The 26,131-nt window shown below is 47.4% G+C and overlaps 1 protein-coding gene across 1 annotated transcript; it reads left to right on the top strand.

Moving 5' to 3' along the window:
• The first annotated feature begins 4,887 nt into the window (after positions 1-4,887).
• LOC123191890 (indolin-2-one monooxygenase) lies at positions 4,888-6,691 on the top strand. Its single transcript, XM_044604452.1, has 2 exons — positions 4,888-5,882; positions 5,978-6,691. The coding sequence occupies exons 1-2, from the start codon at positions 4,953-4,955 to the stop codon at positions 6,689-6,691; spliced, it is 1,644 nt and encodes a 547-aa protein (XP_044460387.1). The 5' UTR covers positions 4,888-4,952.
• The last annotated feature ends 19,440 nt before the right edge of the window (positions 6,692-26,131 follow it).

The raw sequence follows: 26,131 nt of genomic DNA, 5'->3' as shown, positions 1-26,131 counted from the left end.
TCGCCAACTATTACTTCTACTACTATGGCTAACGGTTAGCAATAAAGTAAAGTAATTACATGACGTTTAAGTTGACACGCAGGTCACAAATAAATAAAGACAACTCCTATGGCTCCTGCCGGTTGTCATACTCATCGACATGCAAGTCGTGATTCCTATTACAAGAACATGATCAATCTCATACATCACATATATCATTCATCACATCCTTTTTGGCCATATCACATCACATAGCATACCCTGCAAAAACAAGTTAGACGTCCTCTAATTGTTGTTTGCATGTTTTACGTGGCTGCTATGGGTTTCTAGCAAGAACGTTTCTTACCTACGCATGAACCACAACGTGATATGCCAATTGCTATTTACCCTTCATAAGGACCCTTTTCATCGAATCCGATCCGGCTAAAGTGGGAGAGACAGACACCCGCCAGCCACCTTATGCAACTAGTGCATGTTTGTCGGTGGAACCGGTCTCACGTAAGCGTACGTGTAAGGTTGATCCGGGCCGCTTCATCCCACGATGCCGCCGAATCAAGATAAGACTAGTAACGGCAAGCATATTGAACAATATCGACGCCCACAACTACTTTGTGTTCTACTCGTGCAAAGAATCTACGCAATAGACCTAGCTCATGATGCCACTGTTGGGGAACGTAGCAGAAATTCAAAAATTTTCCTACGAAACACCAAGATCTATCTATGGAGAGACCAGCAACGAGTAGGAGGGAGAGTGCATCTACATACCCTTGTAGATCGCTAAGCGGAAGCGTTCAAGTGAACGGGGTTGATGGAGTCATACTCGTCGTGATTCAAATCACCGATGATCAAGTGCCGAACGCACGGCACCTCCGCGTTCAACACACGTACAGCCCGGTGACGTCTCCCACGCCTTGATCCAGCAAGGAGAGAGGGAGAGGTTGAGGAAGACTCCATCCAACAGCAGCACAACGGCGTGGTGGTGGTGGAGGAGCGTGGCAATCCCGCAGGGCTTCGCCAAGCACCTACGGGAGAGGAGGAGGTGTCACGGGAGGGAGGGAGGCGCCAAGGGCTCAGGTGTGGATGCCCTCCCTCCCCTCCACTATATATAGGGGCAGGGGAGAGGGGGGAGGCGCAGCCTTGCCCCCTACTCCAAGAAAGGGGTGCGGCCAAGAAGGGGGGAGGAGTCCATCCTCCCCAAGGCACCTCGGAGGTGCCTTCCCCCTCGAGGACTCTTCCCTCTAGGGTTCCCTAGGCGCATGGGCCTCTTGGGGCTGGTTCCCTTGGTCCATGTAGGCCAAGGCGCACCCCCTACAGCCCATGTGGCCCCCCGGGGCAGGTGGCCCCACCCGATGGGCCCCCTGGACCCTTCCGGTGGTCCCGGTACAATACCGATGACCCCGAAACTTGTCCCGATGGCCGAAACAGGACTTCCTATATATAAATCTTTACCTCCAGACCATTCCGGAACTCCTCGTGACGTCCGGGATCTCATCCGGGACTCCGAACAACATTCGGTTACCACATACAAGCTTCCTTTATAACCCTAGCGTCATCGAACCTTAAGTGTGTAGACCCTACGGGTTCGGGAGACATGCAGACATGACCGAGACGTTCTCCGGTCAATAACCAACAGCGGGATCTGGATACCCATGTTGGCTCCCACATGTTCCACGATGATCTCATCGGATGAACCACGATGTCAAGGACTCAATCGATCCCGTATTCAATTCCCTTTGTCTAGCGGTATTTTACTTGCCCGAGATTCGATCGTCGGTATCAAATACCTTGTTCAATCTCGTTATCGGCAAGTCACTTTACTCGTTCCGTAACACATCATCCCGTGATCAACTCCTTGGTCACATTGCGCATATGATGATGTCCTACCGAGTGGGCCCAGAGATACCTCTCCGTTTTCACGGAGTGACAAATCCCAGTCTCGATCCGCATAAAACAATAGATACTTTCGGAGATACCTGTAGTGTACCTTTATAGTCACCCAGTTACGTTGTGACGTTTGATACACCCAAGGCACTCCTACGGTATCCAGGAGTTACACGATCTCATGGTCAAAGGAAGAGATACTTGACATTGGCAAAGCTCTAGCAAACGAACTACACGATCTTTGTGCTAAGCTTAGGATTGGGTCTTGTCCATCACATCATTCTCCTAATGATGTGATCCCGTTATCAACGACATCCAATGTCCATAGCCAGGAAACCATGACTATCTGTTGATCACAACGAGCTAGTCAACTAGAGGCTCACTAGGGACATATTGTGGTCTATGTATTCACACGTGTATTACGATTTCCGGATAATACAGTTATAGCATGAATAAAAGACAATTATCATGAACAAGGAAATATAATAATAATACTTTTATTATTGCCTCTAGGGCATATTTCCAACAACCTGATCATGGGAACAACTAGTTAACGAGCGCTCCTTCGAGAGCCTCGCAACGATCAGCGTCATTTGGCGCGCTCTCAGTCATTCGCCACGTGTCGTGCTCTGGATGTTAACTTCGGATTTTATTTTTTTATTTTTCCGCATGCGTTTTCGGCTTTTTAACGGGTTTTTTCGACGTTTTGGTTTTCCCCCGGTCTTTCTTAGCTTTTCGATCAAAAAAAAAATTCGAAAAAAATTATTTTTTCGCGAAAAAACGTGTTTTCTTTTTTTTTGTGAAAGTCACGGTTTTTCTTCCGCGAGAGGCACGGTTGTGCTTTAGCGAGAGTCACGGCCGTGCCTCTCGGAAACAAAAAAACGAGTTTTCTGTTTTTTTTCTTTCGCGGGTCACGGTTTTGCTTCGCGAGAGGCACAGTTGTTCTTTCGCGAGAGTCACGGCCGTGCCTCTCGAAAAGGGAAAAACAAAACGCGTTTTCTGTTCTTTTCTTCGTTCTGACAGTCACGGTTTTGCTTCCGCGAGAGGCACGGTTGTGCTTGCGCGAAAGTCATGGCCGTGCCTCTCGGAAAGGAAAAAAAATACGCGTTTTCTGTTTTTTTTTTCTTTCGCGAGAGTCACGGTTTTGCTTTCGCGAGAGGCACGGTTGTGCTTTCGCGAGAGTCACGGTCGTGCCTCTCAGAAACAGAAAAAAGAACGTGTTTTCTGGTTTTTTTTCCTTACACGAGTCACGGTTTTGCTTCGCGAGAGGCATGGTTGTGCTTTCGCGAGAGTCACGGCCGTGCCTCTCAGAAAGGGAAAAACAAAATGCGTTTTCTGTTTTTTTTCTTTCATGAGAGTCACGGTTTTGCTTCCACGAGAGACACGGTTGTGCTTACGCGAAAGTCACGGCCGTGCCTCTCGAAAAGGGAAAAAATACGCGTTTTCTTTTTTTTCCCGAGAGTCACGGTTTTGCTTTCGCAAGAGGCACGGTTGTGCTTTCGCGAGAGTCACGGTCGTGCCTCTCGGAAACAGAAAAAAAACGTGTTTTCTGGTTTTTTTTTTCCTTACACGAGTCACGGTTTTGCTTCGCGAGAGGCATGGTTGTGCTTTCGCGAGAGTCACGGCCGTGCCTCTCAGAAAGGGAAAAACAAAATGCGTTTTCTGTTTTTTTTCTTTCATGAGAGTCACGGTTTTGCTTCCACGAGAGACACGGTTGTGCTTACGCGAAAGTCACGGCCGTGCCTCTCGAAAAGAGAAAAAAAAACGCGTTTTATTTTTTTTTTCTTTCGCGAGGGTCACGACTTTGCTTTCGCGAGAGGCACGATTGTGCTTTCGCGAGAGTCACGGTCGTGCCTCTCGGAAACGAAAAAAAACAAGTTTTCTGTTTTTTTTCCTTACACGAGAGTCACGGTTTTGCTTCCACGAGAGGCACGGTTGTGATTTTGCGAGAGGCACGGGCGTGTCTCTTTCGGAAAGGGAAACAAACCGTGCTCCCGGTTCGGTTTTTTCGCCCGGTTTTTTTGTCCGGTTTTTTCATGAAAAAAAAGTTCGTCAAAACCTATCAACATGAAATCTAACTTTAAAGATCTCGACGCGACGAATCCAATGGTGAAAACGGTTCGAGATTTGGACGCACGGTTTAAGAAATAAAACGTTTTGAATAAACGAATCTACGAAAAAAGATAAAACTCCCAGATTGCAATAAATGGCACGCTGCATGAGTGCCACTTGTCGCGACCTGAAAAACTAGAGTATTCTTTGCAACAAGTATTCCTTAATTAGTGATTTCGTCTGATCATGCTCCACGCTAGGCCGGGTTTCAAGTCAGGCAAAAGCCTGGAGTGGATATCCCAAGCCTAGGCCTGGACCGACCCGAAACATCTGAACATCGCATATTTTTCAAATAATTATTTTAGGATATTTAACTATACTATTATACCTATTTCTAACTAAAATGATAATTTAAACCTCAATTTGGGCTCCCCGCAAAAAAAAAACCTCAATTTGGGCTTTACTTGGGCTTTTGGGCGGGAAAGGTCGAGTCTGAGACCAGTCCAGATGTTGGTCTCTTGCGCTGGGCTGCCCATGAACACTTCAAAGACCTAACTAAGACCGAAAGTGAGCTTTAACATTTCTAAATTGTTTCACCTCAAAAAAACATTTCTAAATTGTTTTAGTTAATCTTTTTTTGTGTGGGGTATTTCAGTTAGTCCTGGAGTCAGAATTTAGTGGCTCTGATGCATATAAAGGTGTATGCACTAGTTAGTCCATTCAAAATTCTGAAGAAATACGAGCAATGCACTTATATATTTCAACAATCCAACACTTGGGGACGGAATGATTTTGCTAGTTGTATTATCCTCATCTTTTCATTTTTTGAGACACTCGATCAATCGATTTTGCTGATCACACATACGACCAGATATTTTCTGCGAAATTAGAGGCTGGCACGCAAAGCGGTCCACCGCACGGCAAGAGCGGTGTGCCATCTCAAAACTAAAAGACATGCAGAACGGTGCATATATACAGGGGCATAGCATCAGCAGGATTATACCACATTATCAGTACGCCATCTGCCTTGGATTGGATCCATGGCTGGTGAAGCAGCGATCCATGGCGCACCCACATCTGCACAAGCATTGCTTCTTCTGTTCCTCGTCCCACTCGTTCTACTGCTCATCGGTGCGAAAAGATGGAGCCGGAGGAGCAAGCAGCGGTTGAACCTGCCGCTCCCACCTTCCCCTCCGCGCGCACTCCCGGTGATCGGGCACCTCCACCTCGTCGGCCCCCTCCCTCACGTCTCCTTCCGCGACCTTGCCGGTAAGCACGGCCGGGACCTCATGCTCCTCCGCCTCGGCTCGGTGAACACGGTGGTCGTGTCCTCGCCGCGCGCGGCCGCGGCCGTCCTGCGCACGCACGACCACGCTCTCGCGTCCAGGTCGCGCTCCGCCGTCGCCGACATCATCTTCTACAAGCGGACCGACGTCGCCTTCGCGCCATATGGCGAGCCCTGGAGACAGGCCAGGAAGGTGGTCACCACGCACATGCTCAGCGCCAAGAAGGTGCACTCGTTCCGCCACGACCGCGAGGAGGAGGCGCGGATAACCGTGGCCAAGATTCGCGCCGCGGCGGAGACCGCGGTGCCCGTGGACATGAGCGAGCTCCTGGGCTCGTACGCGAACGACGTGGTGTGCCGGGCGGTGCTCGGGAGAAACCACCGCGACGATGGCAGAAACAAGCTGCTCCGCCAGCTGATCGACATCAACATGTCGCTGCTTGGAGGGTTCAACGTCGAGGACTACTTCCCGAGCTTGGCAGTGGCGGACGTGTTCACCGGCATGGTGGTGTGCCCCAGGGCTAGGAGGGTTCGCAAGAGGTGGGACGAGCTGCTCCACAAGCTCATCGACGAGCACGGGCGCCTGCGCGAGCAGGACGATGCCAGCGCAGACTTCATACACGTGTTGCTCGCCCAGCAGGAAGAGTACGGCCTCACCACAGACAACGTCAAGGCGATCTTGCTGGTAAATAGTAGTGCAGTAATTACTACTCCAATACTTACAGCAAAACTGACAGATTAATCCATTCAGCGGTAATTTATTGGTATGGTAATTAACAGGACATGTTTGAAGCGGGGACAGAGACGACATATCTGGTGCTGGAATTCGCGATGGCAGAGCTGATGAACAACCGGCACGTCATGGCCAAACTGCAAGCGGAGGTGAGGAGGAGGCGTGCGCCGGCGGCGGCCGTAGGCAAGGACGACGAAGGAGAATCAGCACAAGACGTGGTCACGGAGGAGGAGCTAGGAGACATGGCCTACCTGAAGGCCACCGTGAAGGAGACGCTGAGGCTGCACCCGCCGGTGCCGCTGCTCCTCCCCCACCTCTCGATCGCCGACTGCGAGGTCGACGGCTACGCGATCCCTGCCGGGACGCGGCTCATGGTCAACGCGTGGGCCCTCGCGAGGGACCCCGCGTCCTGGGAGGCGCCGGACGAGTTCGCGCCGGAGAGGTTCCTCCAGGGAGGCAGCGCGGCGGCGGTGGACAGCAAGGGGAAGGACTTTGAGTTTCTGCCGTTCGGGTCCGGGCGGAGGATCTGCCCCGGCATAAACTTCGCCAACACCGCCGTGGAGATGATGCTAGCAAACCTCGTGTACCATTTCGACTGGGAGCTGCCGCCGGGGACGAAGGAGGTCGACATGACTGAGGTGTTCAGCTTGTCGATCCGCCGTAAGGAGAAGCTCCTCCTTGTTCCAACTCCAAGATCTTGCCGAGAGGAGTGGGGGGGGGGGGGGGGGGGGGGGTGCTTGTTGTTTCGAAAAAGCATTTAATTAGGTGCGTGCAATCAATCTGCTTATACTCAAGATCTTGATAAGTAATCTACTATATCTAACAATTTTGCTAAATCATATCTAGATGTGTCATAAATATTGCACATCTAAATTCTATGTCATTAATCTTACGTTAAAATTCGTGAGGATATTTTTTTATGCTTAATTCACTCATTTAGATGTGTAAATAATTAGAACACATCTAGATGTGTTCTAGACACACCCTCTAACTCTAACTAAATAGGAGCACCCCACTATCTTATTTCTCCTAATATGCAAACTATCTTATTTCTCCTAATATGCAAGCCATCCACGTAAGGAAGCAACTGGGCGCCTTGCATGCATCCCGTTACCCATGCCGATCGAAGACAAGCAGCCCAATGAGTCGTTTGATTCAACTTTTGTTCAGTACGCACCCACGGCTGGTCGTTTCCTCTTTTGTACTATCATGTAACGCACGAGGCAGTCAGTCCAAACGCATCGTCTAATTCTTTTCTCAGGCTTTCAACGCATTTTCTTTCCAGCTAATGCAGCAGCCTTTTGCGCTGCACGTCACATCTTCCCTCATGTTCTGCCGCCGCCGGAAGTGAGCTCCGGCACCGCGCCGCTCTTGCCGCATGCCAGCAGTGCCTCCATGCCGCATGCACATTAGGGCATCTCCAGCCGTTGGCCCTTCAGGAGAGGCAAAAAATCGCCCCCTGAGGGTGTACCGGTGCTCAACCGCGCACTGGGACGTGATGCTTTCCAGTCGCGGCCCCTCACAGATTTTTTAAAATGTTTAAATTCGGCGCAAACGCAACGCAAACATGGGCGAGTTCGTTTAAATTTAAACATATTTTTTTAAAAAAAAACTACCGCGGGCTACCCCGCCGTCTCCTTCGCCGCCCATCCATGCGGTTCTACATGCCGAGGAGGCTGTAGAACCGCGTGTAGTCGTCGTCGTCGTCGTCGCCCCCGCCTACGCCTCCACCGTCCCTGCTACATCCCTCCCCCGGTTGGCGCGGCGGGTTGGACGGTCCGGGGGCGTCGTCGTCGTCGCTATCGAGGACGATGACACCGTCCCCGTCCTCGCGCCCACGTTTGCGGGCGGCGATCTCCTCCAGGGCCCGGCGTTGCCGGACCATCTCCTCGTGCACGTAGTCGTAGCGCGACCACCGCATGGCGTCATCGTCGGAGAAGCCGCGCCGGGCTATATCCTCGTACTCCGGGGGGAGGCTGGACTCCACCTTGGGCTCGACGAGGGCATCGGAGCTGCGGGTACGCGCGCTGACAGGCGTGTCCTGGGGCTCTGGCTTGACGGGGCGGAGGTGGAGGCAGGAAGAGCCGCCGGAGCTGCGGGTACGCGCGCTGACAGGCGTGTCCTGGGGCTCCGGCTTGACGGGGCGGAGGCGGAGGCAGGGAGAGTCGCCGGACGAGGAGGAGGATGCCCCGGTCTCCATGCGCCTCGGCGTCCAGGAGCTTCCCCAACGGCGTGAGAAGGACGGGGGAGCGGGATACTCGAGGCGCGGCGTGTTGCCGCCCTCGATGTACTCGAGGAAGGCCTCCAACGTGCGGCCGGGCACGCCCCACCACCGGCGCCGGCCATCGGAGTTGAGCCTGCCGGAGGGCACGACGTCGTTGGTGGCCTCGAGCTGCTCGGCGTGACGGCGGCGAAAGTAGGGCTCCCAGAGCGGGTTGTCGGGGACATACCGTGGCCCCTCCCTCACCGCCCGCGACAGGGACGCGCGGATGCGTGCGATCTCCGCACGCCGCGTTGCCCCGGTGGATGGTGGTGGCACCGGCACGCCGCCGGCGCTGATCCTCCAAGCCCCGGGCACCCGCATGTCCGGCGGGACCGGGTACTCGGCCTTGAAAAGGAGGCGAGCCTCGTCCTCTTGCAGATGACGGCGCCCGAATCCTTTCGCCGCCGCGCCGTCGCCTGGGAAACGCTCGGCCATACTTTCTCAACTAGTGATGGTGAGAGGAGGAAAGGGGGAGAAATGAGCGCGTCGTCGGTGGATGATCGGGGTGAATCTCTCTGGCGCGCTTGCAGTCGGCTTTTATAGGCGAAGGCGCCGCGTGGTAGGCTTGGCCGGCGCGTTACGCGTGGCGTGATTGCGTGGCGGCCGAGGAACGCGCCGCCCAGCCTTCAGCGCGCCGCCCGTGAGGCATCAATGGAGGCTGACCGGCGCGGCAGCGCGCGGTAGTTTTGGCATTGATTCACCGCGGGAAACGAGGCGATGAGGACGACGAAGGGGCGAGAAGAGGGTAGAGTCGCTGACGCGGCGGGCCCGCGGCTCTTCGCGCCAAAAATGATTTGTCCGGCGCCCCCGAGCGACCCCCAGCGCGCCGGGTGCGGATTGGGTCCGCCGGCGCCAATTTCGGCCCGAGCCGGCGAAAACTGGACTCTTGGGGGCGCGACTGGGCCGATTTTTTGGCGTCGACGGACGAAAAGACGCCTGGGGGCCTTTTTGGGGGCGCGGCTGGAGATGCCCTTAGCCTTTGCTCAGCGCAAGCATCTTCTCCGGTCTCCACGGTACTATTTGTTTCCCTTGTCGGTATAAAATATGTGCTCCTTCCGTCTCCTTAATTGCCTTCATTTTCTTCTCCCTCCGTTCCATTCATGTACTCCCTCCGTTCCGGATTACTCGTCGCAGAAATGGATGTATCTAGAATACAACGAGTAATTTGGAACGGAGGGAGTAATTAGGCAAAGTTACTGATGTTTTTTCTCCCTATTCATTTTCTTCAAGAAAAAGTATTTCTTTTATTGATCGGGTGTTCTAACAGCTTCTTCAAGTTTAAGTAGTGGATTTGCTTCATCCGTGTTGTCTCCATGAAGACTGGGTGTCTATGCATGTTCCGATCAAAATTTCCATTAGTGTTGTTGTGTCTAAGCATCCCTAGAACAAAGAGAAAACCCGCATAGTCCCGCATAAATAGAGCATTAGTTCAAATTAAACTAAATCTAACAGGGGTGTTTATAACTAATTGAAACCTATTTTGCCTATGAAGCGGGGCGGATTGGGTGCCGCCCTGCACCCCTAGTAACTATATTGGATCGGTACGTGCAACCCGAGAAAAGATTGTGGAATATACCACATGAATGACGATTGGATTTGTATAGGAATCATTTTGTACTATAGTATTTGTGCACGTGCTCAAATTTGTGAATAGTTCATTCTATCATCTACAAAATACAAACCATATACCATATCTGACGGTTTACATGAGAGACTTTTTAATTCACCTTCATCGGTAGAACGGACCCAACACACTATGCCTCCTGACATTTTATTTCAATGAGCTTCTACTATTCAATGAAATCGTTTATTTATAATATTAAACATTATAAGCAACAAATTCCCGCAGCAACGCGCGGGGTCTTATCTACTAATACAAAAAGTCTGAAGCCACTATATCGACAACATCTGTAGATATTTCGAGAGTGAATTCCGCTTTTTATCTCTAAGTTTGACTTTTTGACACTAATTACCCCATTTAAGAAAATTTCATCTGTCATACTCCATTTAACAAAAGTGTCAGCCACAAATTACCCCTTTCTATTTTTTTGAGCATTCTGATCCATGGGCCCCGATTGCCAGGTCCACGTGTCATGTCACATAGTTGGTTTTTCTTGTGTTTTTTGCTCACGTCAAACCATTCCGCGCCCGCCCGAAGTAAACCGCGCGCACCGCCAGTCCTGGCGAAGATGTTTCTACATCCGACCCAAGCACCACGTTCGCCTCTAGCACGTGCATCGGTCGCCCAGCTTCGTACTGCACGCACCGCTCTTCATCAAACTGTGTATGTAAGAGCTGTACGAAGTGTGCACTGCTTCACCATTTCTATACTTTGTAACACAGTTTTGACAGCATATGATGAAATAAACAAATAGGGAAAATTATTTGGCATAAGACATCCCTTTTGTCCAAATTGCATTTTCCTAATCCATCCATTTTGTATAGCATATATTGAATTGGTGTTAAGCATAAATGCAATATTATTTTTCTACATGTGAAATTGACAACAATGTATAGCATAACTATAATCAATTTTGACATAACAATGTGCATAAGTCTGATATAAGCTACTAGTATCTAAAATATTCCCTTCATTCTTATATACAAAGCCACAAACTCATATTACAAGTACCAAGGTAAAACTTAATGTCTATTTTACAAACTACTACTGTATGTCACACATTAGTTTAGCAGCTCTAATCCATATATAGAGCGATGAGGGTGTTCTCTCCCCTGATTTGCTGCCTCGATTGCAATGGCTGGGTATGTTCTCACAGGTCTTGCTACATATAGTACTAGTGAACATAACAAACTGCAAATGATCTGCCCTCGCGAGCGCTGGAGCTTGATGCCATGATCACTTTCTTGTTCTATCTTTTCCCAGCTGGCAGGTTGAAGAAGGTTGTACAGTCTAGGAGTATTCCAGTTGCCTGCGTAGCTGCGCTAATTAATCTATCATGCCTAATTTTCAGAACCAGAGACTTGTTTTGCGTTACCTTCCCATGAATAATTTTTTTACCACATGTGTGTATGTTGTTTACATTCATTCTTAGGGGGTATCCCATCATGTGCTAGGTAATGCAACAGTCATTATCATGAACGCATAACTCCGATGAACAAATACGACAGTACACCAGAATTATACACACGCAAAATGAACTTGGACAAAACAAACTAAAACCAAAACCAAAACGGCAGGGCCACACTTGTTAAATGTCATTCAAGGCGTAAGTATTGAATACACACACCTTTAAACCATGTTGACCAGCATTTTAAATGGTCTTGTCAGATTAACATGGCAGAATAGCCAGGACCGTATTTTGCATGGTTATGCATGTGTATCCAGCTCCATTTAAGATGGCTAGCCACCGACACATGTACATGTATTTGCCAAATTGACCTGACGTATCATTCGTGTATTCATTCAATCACTATATTAATTGCTAATCTCATAGCATGGATGAACTGCCCAGATTACGTCCTCGCTTGCCACCATGTCCTAAAAATCCGCGTCCGTAAAGTGTGGCAATACTTTTGTTAAATGGGGTATGACGGATGAAATTCTCTTAAATAGGGTAATTAGTGTAAAAAATGTGAAACTTAGGAGTAAAAAGTGAAATTCACTCTCATTTCTATCAACTTGATGAAGGGGTGTAACTTGTCTGAGCCGCATACCCACACCTCACAATAAAGCCTAACATCTAAAGCTGGAGGCCCCAACCAAGTCGCATTACCGGGTCTGGGGCACACACCTGTCCGGCGCACTCTCAATGGTCACTGCACGCGCACGCTGCAGAAGCCGCCGCTACCGTCTTTCACCGATCCATCTTCAAAGGAGGTACTAACGCATTGACCGTGCCAGACACAACTGACGTCGACGCCAGACAACGCCATCATCTTGCGCTCGTCCATCAACACACGTCCACTGTAGAAACCCCGCTACTCCATGCTGCCGAGACCCGCCTGTTGTCGACGTGCTAGCTGTGCCAGTCTTCCTACGCGAACACCTCTAATCGAGCACCCGAACACCCTAGGCGGCGCCTCCAAGAAGGGCATGACAGACGTAGTGCCGCCGCCGCCCAATCTGAGAAGATTTTGGGTCTTCATCCGGGCATTTTGTCAGAGTGCAGAGGAGGGGACACTTGCAAGTAGGGGAGCGGCGACCTTGCTCGTCGCCACCGCCGGGATGAGAGAGACATCCAGAGTTTTCTTCGGTCTGAATCCACCTCTAACAGCCCCCACCAACGTACCGAGGCCGACGGACGAAACGGCAAGCCACCAAATGCAGCAGGAGAGAGTCTGCAATGGGGAGCAAATCCACAGGCGAGCACCGCCAGCCGAGGGCGCCGCCTACCTAGATCCAGAGTTCTCCACAAGGACCGAAGCGACGAGACCTCCCACCACCCAAGCCATCGTCGGGAGTTAGCTGAGCACCCCCTTGCACAAGCCTTGGTTCGTCGCCACGACCCACCACCACCTCGCCACCACGCGATGTTGCCGGAGGCAAGAGGCCGCGCCACTAGCGACCCAGATCCGGGTAGGTTCCCCACATCACCCAAACCGGCACGAAAGGGGAGAGAACCTCCGCCACCGCCGTCGGCCAACGTGCTTTGCCCGGAGGCTTCCTCTAGCGACGCCGGAGGGAGGAACGTGATCTGTGAGGCCTCGGCGACTAGGGTTCGGTTTCCGCCCAGTCGCCCAGGTAGGGGGTGACGTGGGGCGTTCGAGTTTTTTACAACTTGTACAGACAATATTCATGTACATGAAATTTCAAGCCCAAAATTCGGCTTATACAGAAAAAAGGCCTTTTTAGCTATATTTAGTAACTTAGGGCATTATCCATAAAAGAAAATTTTGGAGTTCACTCCTCTAAATTAGACCTAGCCGAAGTACTAAATCCTATAACAGAGTGAAACTTTTACTCGGTCAAAATCGCCCACCCCCACCTCACCCCCGCGGCGCCTAAAAACACATGGCCCCCACGTGGCTAAGTAAAGTTACCCTTCCACATTTCCTCCTGCCTGCGCGGCTCCATCCTTCCTGGCACCGCCTCCCCATGTGCCGTAGTCGCCACCAATGAACGCCGCCATCGCTGGAATGGGTAGCCAAGATTGTTCCGCCACCCCGTCGGCCACCACCGCGTGCGCATCGCCATCGGAAACCACCCCCGAGCCGCAACCAAAATAAGATTGAGGAACAAAAATCTTTTCCAGCCCACCACACCGGCTACCACTGCTACCTCTTGAGCATGTGTTGGTCTTCCGTTGAAGAGGAAAGGGTGATGTAGCAAAGTAGTGTAACTATTTCCCTCAGTTTTTGAGAACCAAGGTATCAATCCAGTAGGAGACTACACGCAATTCACCTAGTACCTGCTGAAAGTGCGTTATATCGACTAGAGGGGGGGCGAATAGGCGATTTTTATGAATTCTTCACTGAGGAATTTACATGTGAGGAAATTCCTTAGCAAAGAACTACTAGCAGCGGAATAAGTACTCAAAAGTAAACATAACAGGACACAAGCATAATCATCATGAAGAAATGAAGACAAGCATGCTACCTCTTGAGCACTGCGTTGGATTTCCCCGAAAAGGAGAGGATGATGCAGCAAAGTAGCGTAAGTATTTCCCTCAGTTTTTGAGAACCAAGGTATCAATCTAGTAAGAGGCTACGCGCGAGTCCCTCGTACCTACACAAAAATAATAGCTCAACGCAACCAACGCGCTTAGGGGTTGTCAATTCCTTCACGGTCACTTACGAAAGTGAGATTTGATAGAGATGATAGATAATATTTTTGGTATTTTTGGTATAGAGAAGCAAAGTAAAAAGTAAAAGGGCAAAGTAAAAAAGCAAAGCAATAATAAAGTCATGGAGATTGATATGATGAGAAAGAGACCCGGGGGCCATAGGTTTCACTAGTGGCTTCTCTCAAGAGCATAAGTATTCTACGGTGGGTGAACAAATTACTGTTGAGCAATTGACAGAATTGAGCATAGTTATGAGAATATCTAGGTATGATCATGTATATAGGCATCACGTCCGAGACAAGTAGACCGACTCCTACCTGCATCTACTACTATTACTCCACTCATCGACCGCTATCCAGCATGCATCTAGAGTATTAAGTTAAAAACAGAGTAATGCCTTAAGCAAGATGACATGATGTAGAGGGATAGTTCAATATGATAAAAACCCCATCTTGTTATCCTCGATGGCAACAATACAATACGTGCCTTGTTGCCCCTTCTGTCACTGGGAAAGGACACCGCAAGATCGAACCCAAAGCTAAGCACTTCTCCCATGGCAAGAAAAACCAATCTAGTAGGCCAAACCAAACTGATAATTCGAAGAGACTTGCAAAGATAACCAATCATACATAAAAGAATTCAGAGAAGATTCAAATATTATTCATAGATAGACTGGATCATAAACCCACAATTCATAGGTCTCAACAAACACACCGCAAAAAGAAGATTACATCGAATAGATCTCCACAAGAGAGGCGGAGAACATTGTATTGAGATCCAAAAAGAGAGAAGAAGCCACCTAGCTACTAACTATGGACCCGTAGGTCTGAAGTAAACTACTCACACTTCATCGGAGGGGTTTGGATGATGATGTAGAAGCCCTCCGTGATCGATGCCCCCTCCGGCGGAGTTCCGGAACAGGCCCCAAGATGGGATCTCGTGGATACAGAAAGTTGCGGCAGTGGAATTAGTTTATTGGCTCCGTATCTGATCGTTTGGGGGTACGTAGGTATATATAGGAGGAAGGAGTACGTCGGTGGAGTTTCGAGGGGCCCACGAGGCAGGGGGGCGCGCCCTCCACCCTCATGACCTCCTCGTGGCTTTCTTGACGGAGGGTCCAAGTCTCCTGCGTCTTATCTGATGAGAAAATCGTGTTCCCGAAGGTTTCATTCTGTTTGGACTCCGTTTGATATTCTCTTTCTCCGAAACACCGAAATAGGCAAAAAACAGCAATTCTGGGCTGGGCCTCTGGTTAATAGGTTAGTCCCAAAAATAATATAAAAGTGAAAAATAAAGCCCAATATAGTCCAAAACAGTAGGTAATATAGCATGGAGCAATCAAAAATTATAGATACGTTGGAGACGTATCAAAGCACAGAGTACAGGAAGCGTAAGCACAGGATAACATAGGATGAAGACAAACAGACTGAAGAAATTGAACTGAGGAATTTGAGAAAAATCTTCAGTCAAAGTCTTCAAGCACAGATATGAACAAGCACTCAACACAATTATGAGAAAATGAAAGAGTTGAGGAAATAGAACCAGTAAGCTTGGTGAAGACAAAGGTTTGGTAGACCAGTTCCAACCGATGTCTCAGTTGTACGTCTGGTTAGGGCGGCTAGGTATTTAAACCTGAGGACACACAGTCCCGGACACCCAGTCCTGAACACGCAGCTCAGGACACTCAGTCCTCACCGTATTCCCCTTTAGCTAAGGTCACACAGACCTCGCCCAATCACTCATGGCAAGTCTTCAGGTGACTTCCGAACCTTCACAAACTTGGTCACTCGGCGATCCACAATTTCTCTTGGATGCTCTAGACCTTGACGCCTAACCGTCTGGAAGAAGCACAGTCTTCAAAGGTAACAAGCATCGGATCCACGCAGGATCAATCTCTTCAGTGATGCTCAATCACTTGGGGTTTGTAGGTGTTTGGGTTTGGGTTTTCCTCACTTTATGATTTTCGCTCAAAGTCCGCGGAGGATGGGTTGCTCTCAAATGACAAGTGTCAGTTTCTCTCGGAGCAGCCAACCAGCTAGTGGTTGTAGGGGGCGGCTATTTATAGCCTAGGGAGCAGCCCGACATGATAAGACATAAATGCCCTTCAATGATATGACCATTAGGTGGATAGATATTTTGGGACAGCTGGCGCATAGCACAGCAACAGTCGGAATTTTGAGTAGCAAAATCCTCACAGCTATCATGTTCCTCACCGTGTAGGCAATCCGCACTGGCGAATTCCTAACTCCTCAGTCAGAACAAATTCCTCAGAGACCAGAAGAACTTCGTCTTTGTCACTGAAGAATATGACTGGACTGTATGGGATTTCCAATGGCTTCACTCGAAGGGATTGGTAGGTGTAGGATTTTGAGTTGAGCATCACATGGAAAAAATTTCTTAGTATTTCCTCGACCCCCTTTAACAGTACGGTATTTCCTATGACTCAAAAAAGAGAAAATGAAACTACGAAAACAAAAGTCTTCACGCTTCATGTTCCTCGAATGAATACCAAGTATTCAAGGTCACACCAATTTCTTCACTTTCAAAGTCTTCAGAAATCCAAAGTCTTCAGTCGAAGAACTTCATTTTTAGGGGTCGACTTTCTATGTAAATATCAAACTCCTCATAGACTTATAGACATGTGTACACTCACAAACGCATTAGTCCCTTAACCTATAAGTCTTCAATACACCAAAATCACTAAGGGGCACTAGATGCACTTACAATCTCCCCCTTTTTGGTGATTGATGACAATATAGGTTAAGTTTTCAACGGGGATAAACATATAAAGTGTAAATACTGATATTGAGGAATTTGATTGCAAGATATAGAAGAACTCCCCCTGAATATGTGCACGGTGAGGTATTTGCTTTTGAAGCATTGCAAACTTGAAGAGTAGAATCATGGAGATCTCCCCCTATATATTGTAATTCATACACGCATTTGACATATCACAATGAAGAATTTGAAATGCATGATGAAATATGGTGACTGATGTAATTCAGCATGAGTGCATTAGCATATATGAGGAATAAGCATGCAGAATACAAATCAAAAGTATCAGCGCACCATCGGGTTTAAGTTTACAACTCGATCCAATAAAGTCTCAGAAGAACAAGAGTTGTAACTTAACAAATAAAAATGCCCATATAGAAAGACCCACTTGAAGACTAACTCAAAATTCTCCCCCTTTGTCATCAAATGACCAACAGGATCGAATATGAGGACTAACGCCCCTGAAGAATATCAAGTTGATGAAGGAGCGCCAGCGTTGTTGGGGTCGTTTGTCATGGAAGGGCCTGCTACAGTGTCATCCAAGTCTTCATTCTCATCGGTGTCGCGCGATGAAGAATATGAGCTGGCCACCAAGGAAGGAACCCTGGCCTTCTTGAATTTCTTCGGTGGAGGTGCAGACCAGTCAAAATCTTCCTTGAGACCCATTTTCTTGAGATCTTCTTCGCCATACAGATGTGACAGTATTGCCCAGGTGCGACTGAAAACTTCATGGAGGTAGTAATGGTTTTTCTTCACTACATTGTGGGTAGCAGTCATGTTGTGAAGAAATGAACCAAACTGACGCTTAACCCATTTATGGTTTCGATCCACCTTTTGGTGAAGACTAAGCAGAAGCTCACGGTCAGTCATCACACGAGGAGCAGTAGCTTGAGGAGTAGACTTGGGTGCATTGGCAGAGTCATGTGTGGCAGAGTCATCATTGGTGGAATAAGATGCAGCTTTGCGAAACTGTTCATCCAATGGACGAATGCCTTCATCTATAACAGCTGGTGCCTTGCCCTTTTCATCAACTGAGGAATAGGTCCGCTTGAGGACTTCAATTGGGGGCAAGTAGCTGAGCTGATTCTGGAAATCAGCTTTGTAGTTGAGTGAAGTCCTTGTCCTGAGGAATTTCATGATCCAGGGTGCATAAGGCTTCAGCTCAAACGGAGAAAGTGCAACATTTGCCAGAGTCCTCATGAAGAAATCGTGATAATTGACAAGAATGCCATGAACGATATTGAATACCAGATTCTTCATGATGCCAACAATTTCCTCATCACATGAGTCGTGGCCTTTTATGGGACTCGTTGTCCTTGTTAGAATGCGATAGACAGTTCTGGGCACATATAGTAATTCCTTCACGAGGAATTTGGTTCATGGGGCCTGACCAGACTTCAAAGGTTTCATCAGAACTTGCATGTAGTGATTTGTAAGCTCAGGTTCACTATAAATGCAATGAGCTTCTTCAAGGGGAGGACTGAGTGGTAAGGCACGAAGCAATTCAGTAGCTGGTGCTGTGTAGTGAGTGTTATCAGACATCCAGTCCAGCACCCATGAATTCACATCTTCAGAATCTCCTGTGATGTGCAGCGTCGAATAAAATTGAAGAATCAGTTCTTCATTCCAATCACAGATGTCAGAGCAGAAATTTAACAGTCCAGCATCGTGAAGAACACTGAGGACTGGCATGAAGCACGGCAGAGATTCCATATCCACGTGAGGAATGTGCTCATGGTAGAAGATTTGGTTTTTGTTGAATAGCACTGAGGAATAGAAATTGGCTTGGCTGGCTGTCCAGAAACGCCCCTTCCTAATGCGAGTAGAATCATAAGGGTTGTAGTCTGTGAAGAATACGTGCTCGCCGAAGAAATCATCAGCCTTGAATTTTTGCTTCCTGGAGAATTGATCCTCTGGCTTGGGCAGAGGAGTGTCAGTGAGTTGCAATACGACCTCAGAAATCTCAATCATAGGTTCTTCAGGCTGAGGAATTTCTGGTTCCTCTTCAGTGGCAGTCTGCGTCTTCAGATATTCAGCAGCAGCAGTTTCTTCAGCACTAGTGGCTGGTATTTCTTCTCGTACAGCTGAAGTGGGGTGAGTTTCTTCAGAGCCCATTTGAACAGTTTGTACAGGGGACTGAGGTATTTGCTGCAATGGTGTGAACATTGAAGAGTTTGGATGCTGACTTTTCTAGAATTCATCACTCATCACTGGTGTGGAGCAGCCAACGTCCACATCTTCATCTTCCATTTTTTCAACTCCAGCCTCTTCAGCAGTGAACTAAGGCAGAGGCGAGGAAATGACAGGTGTGAAGGGATCTCATCCACTTCAATTTCTTCATCCAACTGCTCGGACAAAGCAGCAGAAGGATTTTCTTCATCAGATCTGCTGGGGATCACATATTCTTCATCGAAAGGAATAAGGTCCTTTGATGGCATGGTAGAGAGAGGAACATCACCAATGGGATTTTCAAACAAGCTGGTCAAAGGCTTCATCTTCTTCGGAGCTGAAGAATGTGAAGTAGCTGATGCTTTCCTTTTCTTCACTGCTGCACGCTCTGCAGCCTTGGTCTTCTTCACATCTGATGCAGATCGAAAGATCAGAGTTGGTGTTGGTGCAGGAGGAGCATAGGAATCTGGTTGATTTTCTTCAGGCACAACTGATGCAGTTGCCTTGATTTCTTCATTTTCTTCAGGCCCACCACTAGTGGATGGCCCTGGCAATTTCTTCAGGGGCTGGAATGCAGTCATCAGCCCTGGAACTCACATTTTCTTCAGCAGCCTGATTTTCATCAGCGGTGCTGGCATGTTTTTCAGTCGGCTGAGCAGATGCTTCAGCCTGAGGAACTTCCTGTTGCGTTGGGGCTGCAACATTTGAGGTGAAGTTATCAGCAAGTTTCACAAAGCGCACCTTGGCTCCAAGCCAGTCAGCGCGTATGCGTCAAATTCATCACTGAGTTTCTTGATCTCAGTTTGAACAGCGACAAGTTCTTCAGTTGTCATAGAGACAATGTTTTTCTTCAAATAGTGCTCCTTCTTGTACTGCGCTTTCTTGATCTGCCTGGCCTTCTCAAATTTCCATTTTTCTTCTTGAATGAAGTCGGTCAGCATGTGACTTTGGCCAGGAGTCAGCTAGAAGTCAGACATGAGAGTGTTGGGGTCCTTGTGCCAAACATCAGTGTATTCGAGGATCAACTTCGGATCCAAAAGTAGTGGCACATCTGTTCCCTTGGCTCTAGCAGCCCTGACTTGCCTATCTCTGATGATTTAAGCAAGTTCATCATCACCAGCTTCGTCTTCTTCAGACGACACTTGGAAGGCAACCTGCTTCTTCTGAGGACTGGGGCGAGGACCTCGTCCAGCAGTGGCCTTTGTCTTCAGTAGAGAGGGTCCCGTTGAGGAATTTGGTGTAGCTGAGGAACTAGCTGAAACTCCTGAGGCAATTGAGACGCCTGTGGTCCTTTGACACGTGGCGAGATGCACAAGTGCAGAGGACTTTGTCGGAGCAGCTGAGGACTTTGGAAGAGCTGAGGATTTGGGAGGAACAGGAGCAGCATGAGAAGTTGGCCTTGAGGGCTTTGAAGATTCTGGCCGTGAGGGCATTGCTGAGGAACTTGGTCTTAAAACCACTGAAGGTGAAGCACTTGGCTTGTGCGCAGGCTTCTTTGACATGACCTTCTTAGGCTTGACAGAGGCCTCAGCGGCAGCAGCAGCAGCAACAGAGTCTTTGTTGAATATCCTCACAGCTTCTTTGGCTTGTTTAGCCAACTTGGTTTGGCGCTTGGCACATTCATCAGGATAATCCTCACCACACTTGAGGCTGGTGGGATCAGCTATTTGGCCAGGTGCCAATGGAGGTCTTGGGCATGGAGGATTGAGTATGAATTTCTTCATGTACTCCCTCCACTTTCTAGCCCATCTCCTCTCTATCTTCTGAATGCGCACCTTGCGCTGATTTTTGTTTTCCTCAGGAGGTGTGCAGTACCCAGCATATATATCATCAGGGATCTCAAACGTTGTGTTGACCTCAGCCCTCTTTCCTCCTTTCTGTGGCTTCTTACCGTCATCCATTTTCTTCAGTTGAGGAATTTGAACAATTGAATTCTCTAAAGAAGTATGCAACTTCTTTTCGAGGAACGCTGCAAATGAGTTAAGTTGATGAGAACCTAGTGATTCAGCAGCTGACATGAGTACCTGTGAACAGAGTATAGTTGCGAGGAATTTGGAGAGGTCATATGCGTTCTCAGAAGGTTTTATAAAGAACAAGTTTGAGGAATTTGACCAGATAAGTCTTGAAGACTTTCACTAAGCGTTCTTAGTCCTAGGTTCCAGAGTTGTACAGATCAGAAATCCGCACAATTGAGGAATCTTGAAGAGAAATTCGCAGCTTAGAGAAATGAATTAAGAACAAATGATATGAGAGGTGTTTTAGTGTGTGAAGATATGAAGAAAAACACCTTTGAAGATTTTGTAGATAATCATTCGAATCAACGAGGGCAGTAAAAGTAACTTTTAATTACCCTGAACAAAGAACACGATGAACTGGAGTGTGGAGATGTGAATTTCGTCAGTGCGGATCTTCCACGCCCTAACTTGGCGGAGGAAGACAGCTACGGCGGCGGCGGGGTGAAGATTTCTGCGGCCGGCGCGAGTACGGTGGCGACGAGGTCGTGGCAGTGAAGCTCTTCCTCACCGGCGACGATGAAGTAGCGGCGGCGCTAGGGTTTGAGAAGATCGAGCTGAAGAGAGGTCGAGCGGAGTAAAAGAAGTGAGGAAGGGGAGAGGGGTATTTATAGCCATGGTGAAAAACCGTTCGCCCAAAGAATTTGGACGAACGTGCCCCTAACCCTTCTCATTCGCATGACATGTGTCACCCACGTACTGAGAAGTGGAGATCGTGTTAGATCGTGGGTGAGTGGATAAGTATGTTGTGGGATGCGGAACAGTTTGAGCGGCAATGCCAAAAAATTGGATAAGATAAGTTAAAAGTTATGTTCATAATTTTTTCAGCTGACAAGGACACAGTGAAGATTTTGAACGAGTTTCAAATAGAACGCACATGAAGAATTTGTGAACAGGTCGGGTTGAGTATAGCATAGAGGGGGAAGGGTCCGATCACATTCACTTAGCAGAAAAACCAATTTGAAGAAGTAGCCATAAGTGAATGCTGTAGAGGACATAAACTCATATATATATATATATATATATATATATATATATATATATATATATATATATATATATATATATATATATATATATAGCCAATGAAGAAAAACAACGGAAACAGTGAAGACAAAGCAAAGTTGAAGAATTTGAACAACTGAGGAATTTCAACTTTTGGTGGTGGCGTGACCCACCGTATAAGAATGATGATTTCAGACACCGCATACAATTATCGTAGGGTTCTGAGAATCAAATTCTTAGCTAATTTCTTCACATTTAGAGTGTTATTGTTCATTGATTGAAGAAAAGCGTTTCTTCATGTGTTGCACATCTAAGTCATCAATTTTGCATAAGTGTTAGGTTGAGTGTCCTTTTCAAAGAACATTCGAAGATTCTAGGATATTTAGCTCACACCGCAACTTACTAAATATCTTCTTATCCAAGGGCTTTGTGAAGATATCGGCTAGCTGTTCTTCAGTCTTCACATGCTCAATAGAAATGTCGCCCTTCAACACATGATCATGAAGAAAATGATGACGAATCTGAATGTGCTTAGTCTTCGAGTGCTGAACTGGGTTGTGAGCAATCTTGATGGCACTCTCATTGTCACAGAAGAGAGGCACATTCTTCATGTTGACGTCGTAGTCCTTGAGAGTTTGCTTCATCCATAGCAATTGAGCATAGCAAGAACCAGCGGCAATGTACTCAGCTTCAGCAGTAGATAGTGATACGCAGTTCTGTTTCTTCGAGGACCAATAGACCAAAGATCGTCCGAAGAAATGACATGTACCAGATGTTGACTTGCGGTTCACACGATCACCAGCATAGTCAGAGTCAGAATATCCAATGAGATCAAAAGCCGAGCCCTTGGGGTACCATAATCCAAGTGTTGGTGTGTGAGCTAGATATCGAAGAATATGCTTCACAGCCTTATGGTGTGATTCCTTCGGTGTAGCTTGAAATCGGGCACACATGCAAACACTAAGCATTATATCTGGCCTAGATGCACATAAGTACAATAAAGAACCAATCATGGAGCGGTATACCTTATGATCGAAGTCGATACCATTTTTTTCAGTGCACATATGGCCATTTGTGGGCATAGGAATTTTGACGCCTTTGCAATCTTGCATGCCGAATTTCCTCAGTACATCCTTGAGGTATTTCTCCTGGGATATGAATATGCCATTGCGTTGTTGATGATTTTGAAGATCTAAGAAGAATTTCAACTCTCCCATCATAGACATTTGATATTCTCATATAGGCAAATTCATCACTTTAACGTTGGTTAGTACAGCCAAAGATAATATCATCAACATATATTTGGCACACAAACAATTCACCATCATAAGATTTAGTGAAAAGAGTAGGGTCGAGTGAACCGGGTTTGAAGGCTTTCTTCATGAGGAATTCCTTCAAAGTATCATACCACGCCTGAGGGGCCTGCTTGAGGCCATAGAGGGCCTTGTTGAGTCTGAAGACTTTGTCAGGATTCTTTGGATCTTCAGAACCTGGGGATTGAGAAACATATACTTCTTCATCAAGCTTACCATTGAGGAATGCACTTTTCACATCCATTTGATATAAAGTGATATCATGATGGTTAGCATAAGAAAGTAATATGCGAATAGCCTCAAGTCTAGCAACAGGTGCAAAAGTTTCATTGAAATCAATTTCTTCAACCTGTGTGTAGCCTTGAGCTACAAGTCGTGCCTTATTCCTCACCAAAAGGCCATTTTTCATCTTGCTTGTTGCGGTAGATCCACTTTGTGCCAATAATATTGTGTTTGCGAGGATCTGGACGTTTGACCAATTCCCAGACATTGTTGAGTTTGAACTGATGCAATTCTTCTTGCATGGCCTGAATCCACTCAGGCTCCGGAAATGCTTCATCTACCTTAGTGGGCTCTGAGATAGAGACAAAAGCATAGTGCCCACAAAAGTTAGATAAATGTGAAGGTTTTGAGCGCGTGAGAGGACCTGGCGCTTTGATGTCATTGATAATCTTTTCAACTTGCACTTCTTTTGCAATGTGAGGATGAGCTGGTTGTCATTGAGGACTTTGATCGGCATTTTCTTCAGCACCATTTTCTTCAGTATTTTCTTCAGGTGCATTAGCTCGACGTTCTTCATGTTCTGGAATGAATTCTTCAGCAGATTCTTCAGTAGGAATGACATCCTCAGTAGCCTTGAACTTGATAGTTTCCTCAGGTGCTGGTTCATCTATCACAGTAGGTAGGTGCTCTCTTTACGAGCCATTAGTTTCATCGAACCGTACATCTACAGTTTCAAAAACCTTGTGAAGAATGTTGTCGAAGACTCAGTAGGTGTGCGAGTCCTTTCCGTAACCAAGCATAAAACCTTCATGTGCTTTCGGTGCAATTTGAGTTGTGATGAGGATCTCTAATCCAACATTTAGTACCGAAGACTTTGAAATAACTTACATTGGGTTTCTTATCAGTGAGGAGTTCATAGGCTGTCTTCTTGAAGAATTTGTGAAGATATACTCTGTTGATGATGTGGCACGCAGTATCAATTGCCTCAATCCAGAAACAACAAGGCGTTTTATATTCATCAAGCATAGTGTGAGCCATCTCAGCAAGAGTCCTGTTCTTGCGCTCCACGACGCCATTCTGCTGAGGAGTATAAGGAGCAGATAACTCATGAGTAATACCAAGTTCATCAAGATAGTTATCAAGACCAGAATTCTTGAACTCAGTTCCATTGTCACTTCTGATGTGCTTGATCTTCACACCAAAGATGGTTGAAGCCCTCGAGGAAAATCGTTTGAAGACTTCCTGCACTTCATGTTTGTAAGTAACAGTGTGTACCCATGTGTATCCGGAGTAATCATCAACAATAACAAAGCCATATTGAGATGCATCATCTGAAACTGCAGAATAATGGTTAGGACCGAAGAGATCCATGTGAAGCAATTCAAATGGATGAGTGGTGGTCATGATAGTCTTTGCTGGATGCTTAGCCTTTGTCATCTTCCCAGCTTCACACGCTCCACATAGGTGATCCTTGAGGAATTTTACATTCTCGATGCCAATGACATGCTTCTTCTTCGCAAGCGTGTGCAAATTCCTCATGCCTGCATGACCAAGTCATCGATGCTAGAGCCAGCCTTCTGAAGCTTTTGCAAGTAGGCACACGGCTGGTTGTGGTCCTGTAGAAAATCAACAATATACATGTCTCCTTTCCTAAAGCCTTCAAAGACTTTGGAATTGTCAACTTCCATAACCACAACACAACGGTACTTGCCAAAGACAACAACCATATCAAGATCGCAAAGCATTGAGACAAACATGAGGTTGTATCCTAAGGACTCGACAAGCATGACTTTGTCCATGTGTCGATCCTTTGTGATCGCAACCTTACCTAGACCCAATACCTGACTTTTGCCTTTGTCGGCAAAGATGATATGCTTCAGATGCGACGGATATAATGGAGCATCCATCAATAAATTCTTGTCGCCAATCATGTGATTTCTACATCCACTATCGAGGACCCACTCAGTGGCTTTGGGTTGATCATCCTGCAGATGAATTGGTGCAACTTATGACCTCATATACTTCATCCGTGATGTAACACCCCAGATGTAACCTACCTTATTTGTACTCCAACTCTTGCCGTTTCCGGCACTAAGTTATATTATTTCCTCGTTGTTGGGTTTTTGTCTCTGTGTGTTTTGTCTTTGTCATGCATCTCATATCATGCCATCATGTGCATTGCATTTGCATACGTGTTCGTATCATGCATCCGAGCATCTTCCCTGTTGTCCGTTTTGCATTCCGGCGCTCCTATGTCCTTCGGTGTCCCTTTCTACCTCTTTTCGTGTGCGGGTGTTAAACATTTTCGGATTGGACCGAGACTTGTCATGCGGCCTTGTTTACTACCGGTAGACCGCCTGTCAAGTTTCGTGTCATTTGGATTTCGTTTGATACTCCAACCGTTAACCAAGGGACAGAAAAGGCCTCGTGTGTGTTGCAAACCAACACCCCTCCAAAGTGGCTCAAAACCCACCTAAACCTCCTCCATCATCCAGAGCATTTGATCACGATCGCGTGGCCGCAAACCGCACCTCATTTGGAGCTTCCTAGCACCCTCTACCTTTATAAATAGACCCTTCCACAAATCCCGGGTCTCTTCTTCCCCTAACCCTAGTCTTTTTCCCCGCAGCGCGCCGGACATTGTCCGAACCGCGCCGGACACCGCAAAGCCACCGCCCGCAACCAGTGGCACGCTGCC

The sequence above is a fragment of the Triticum aestivum genome, chromosome 2A (assembly GCF_018294505.1).
Source record: "Triticum aestivum cultivar Chinese Spring chromosome 2A, IWGSC CS RefSeq v2.1, whole genome shotgun sequence".
Classification (NCBI taxonomy): domain Eukaryota; kingdom Viridiplantae; phylum Streptophyta; class Magnoliopsida; order Poales; family Poaceae; genus Triticum; species Triticum aestivum.
This window is presented reverse-complemented; position numbering and strand designations above follow the sequence as displayed.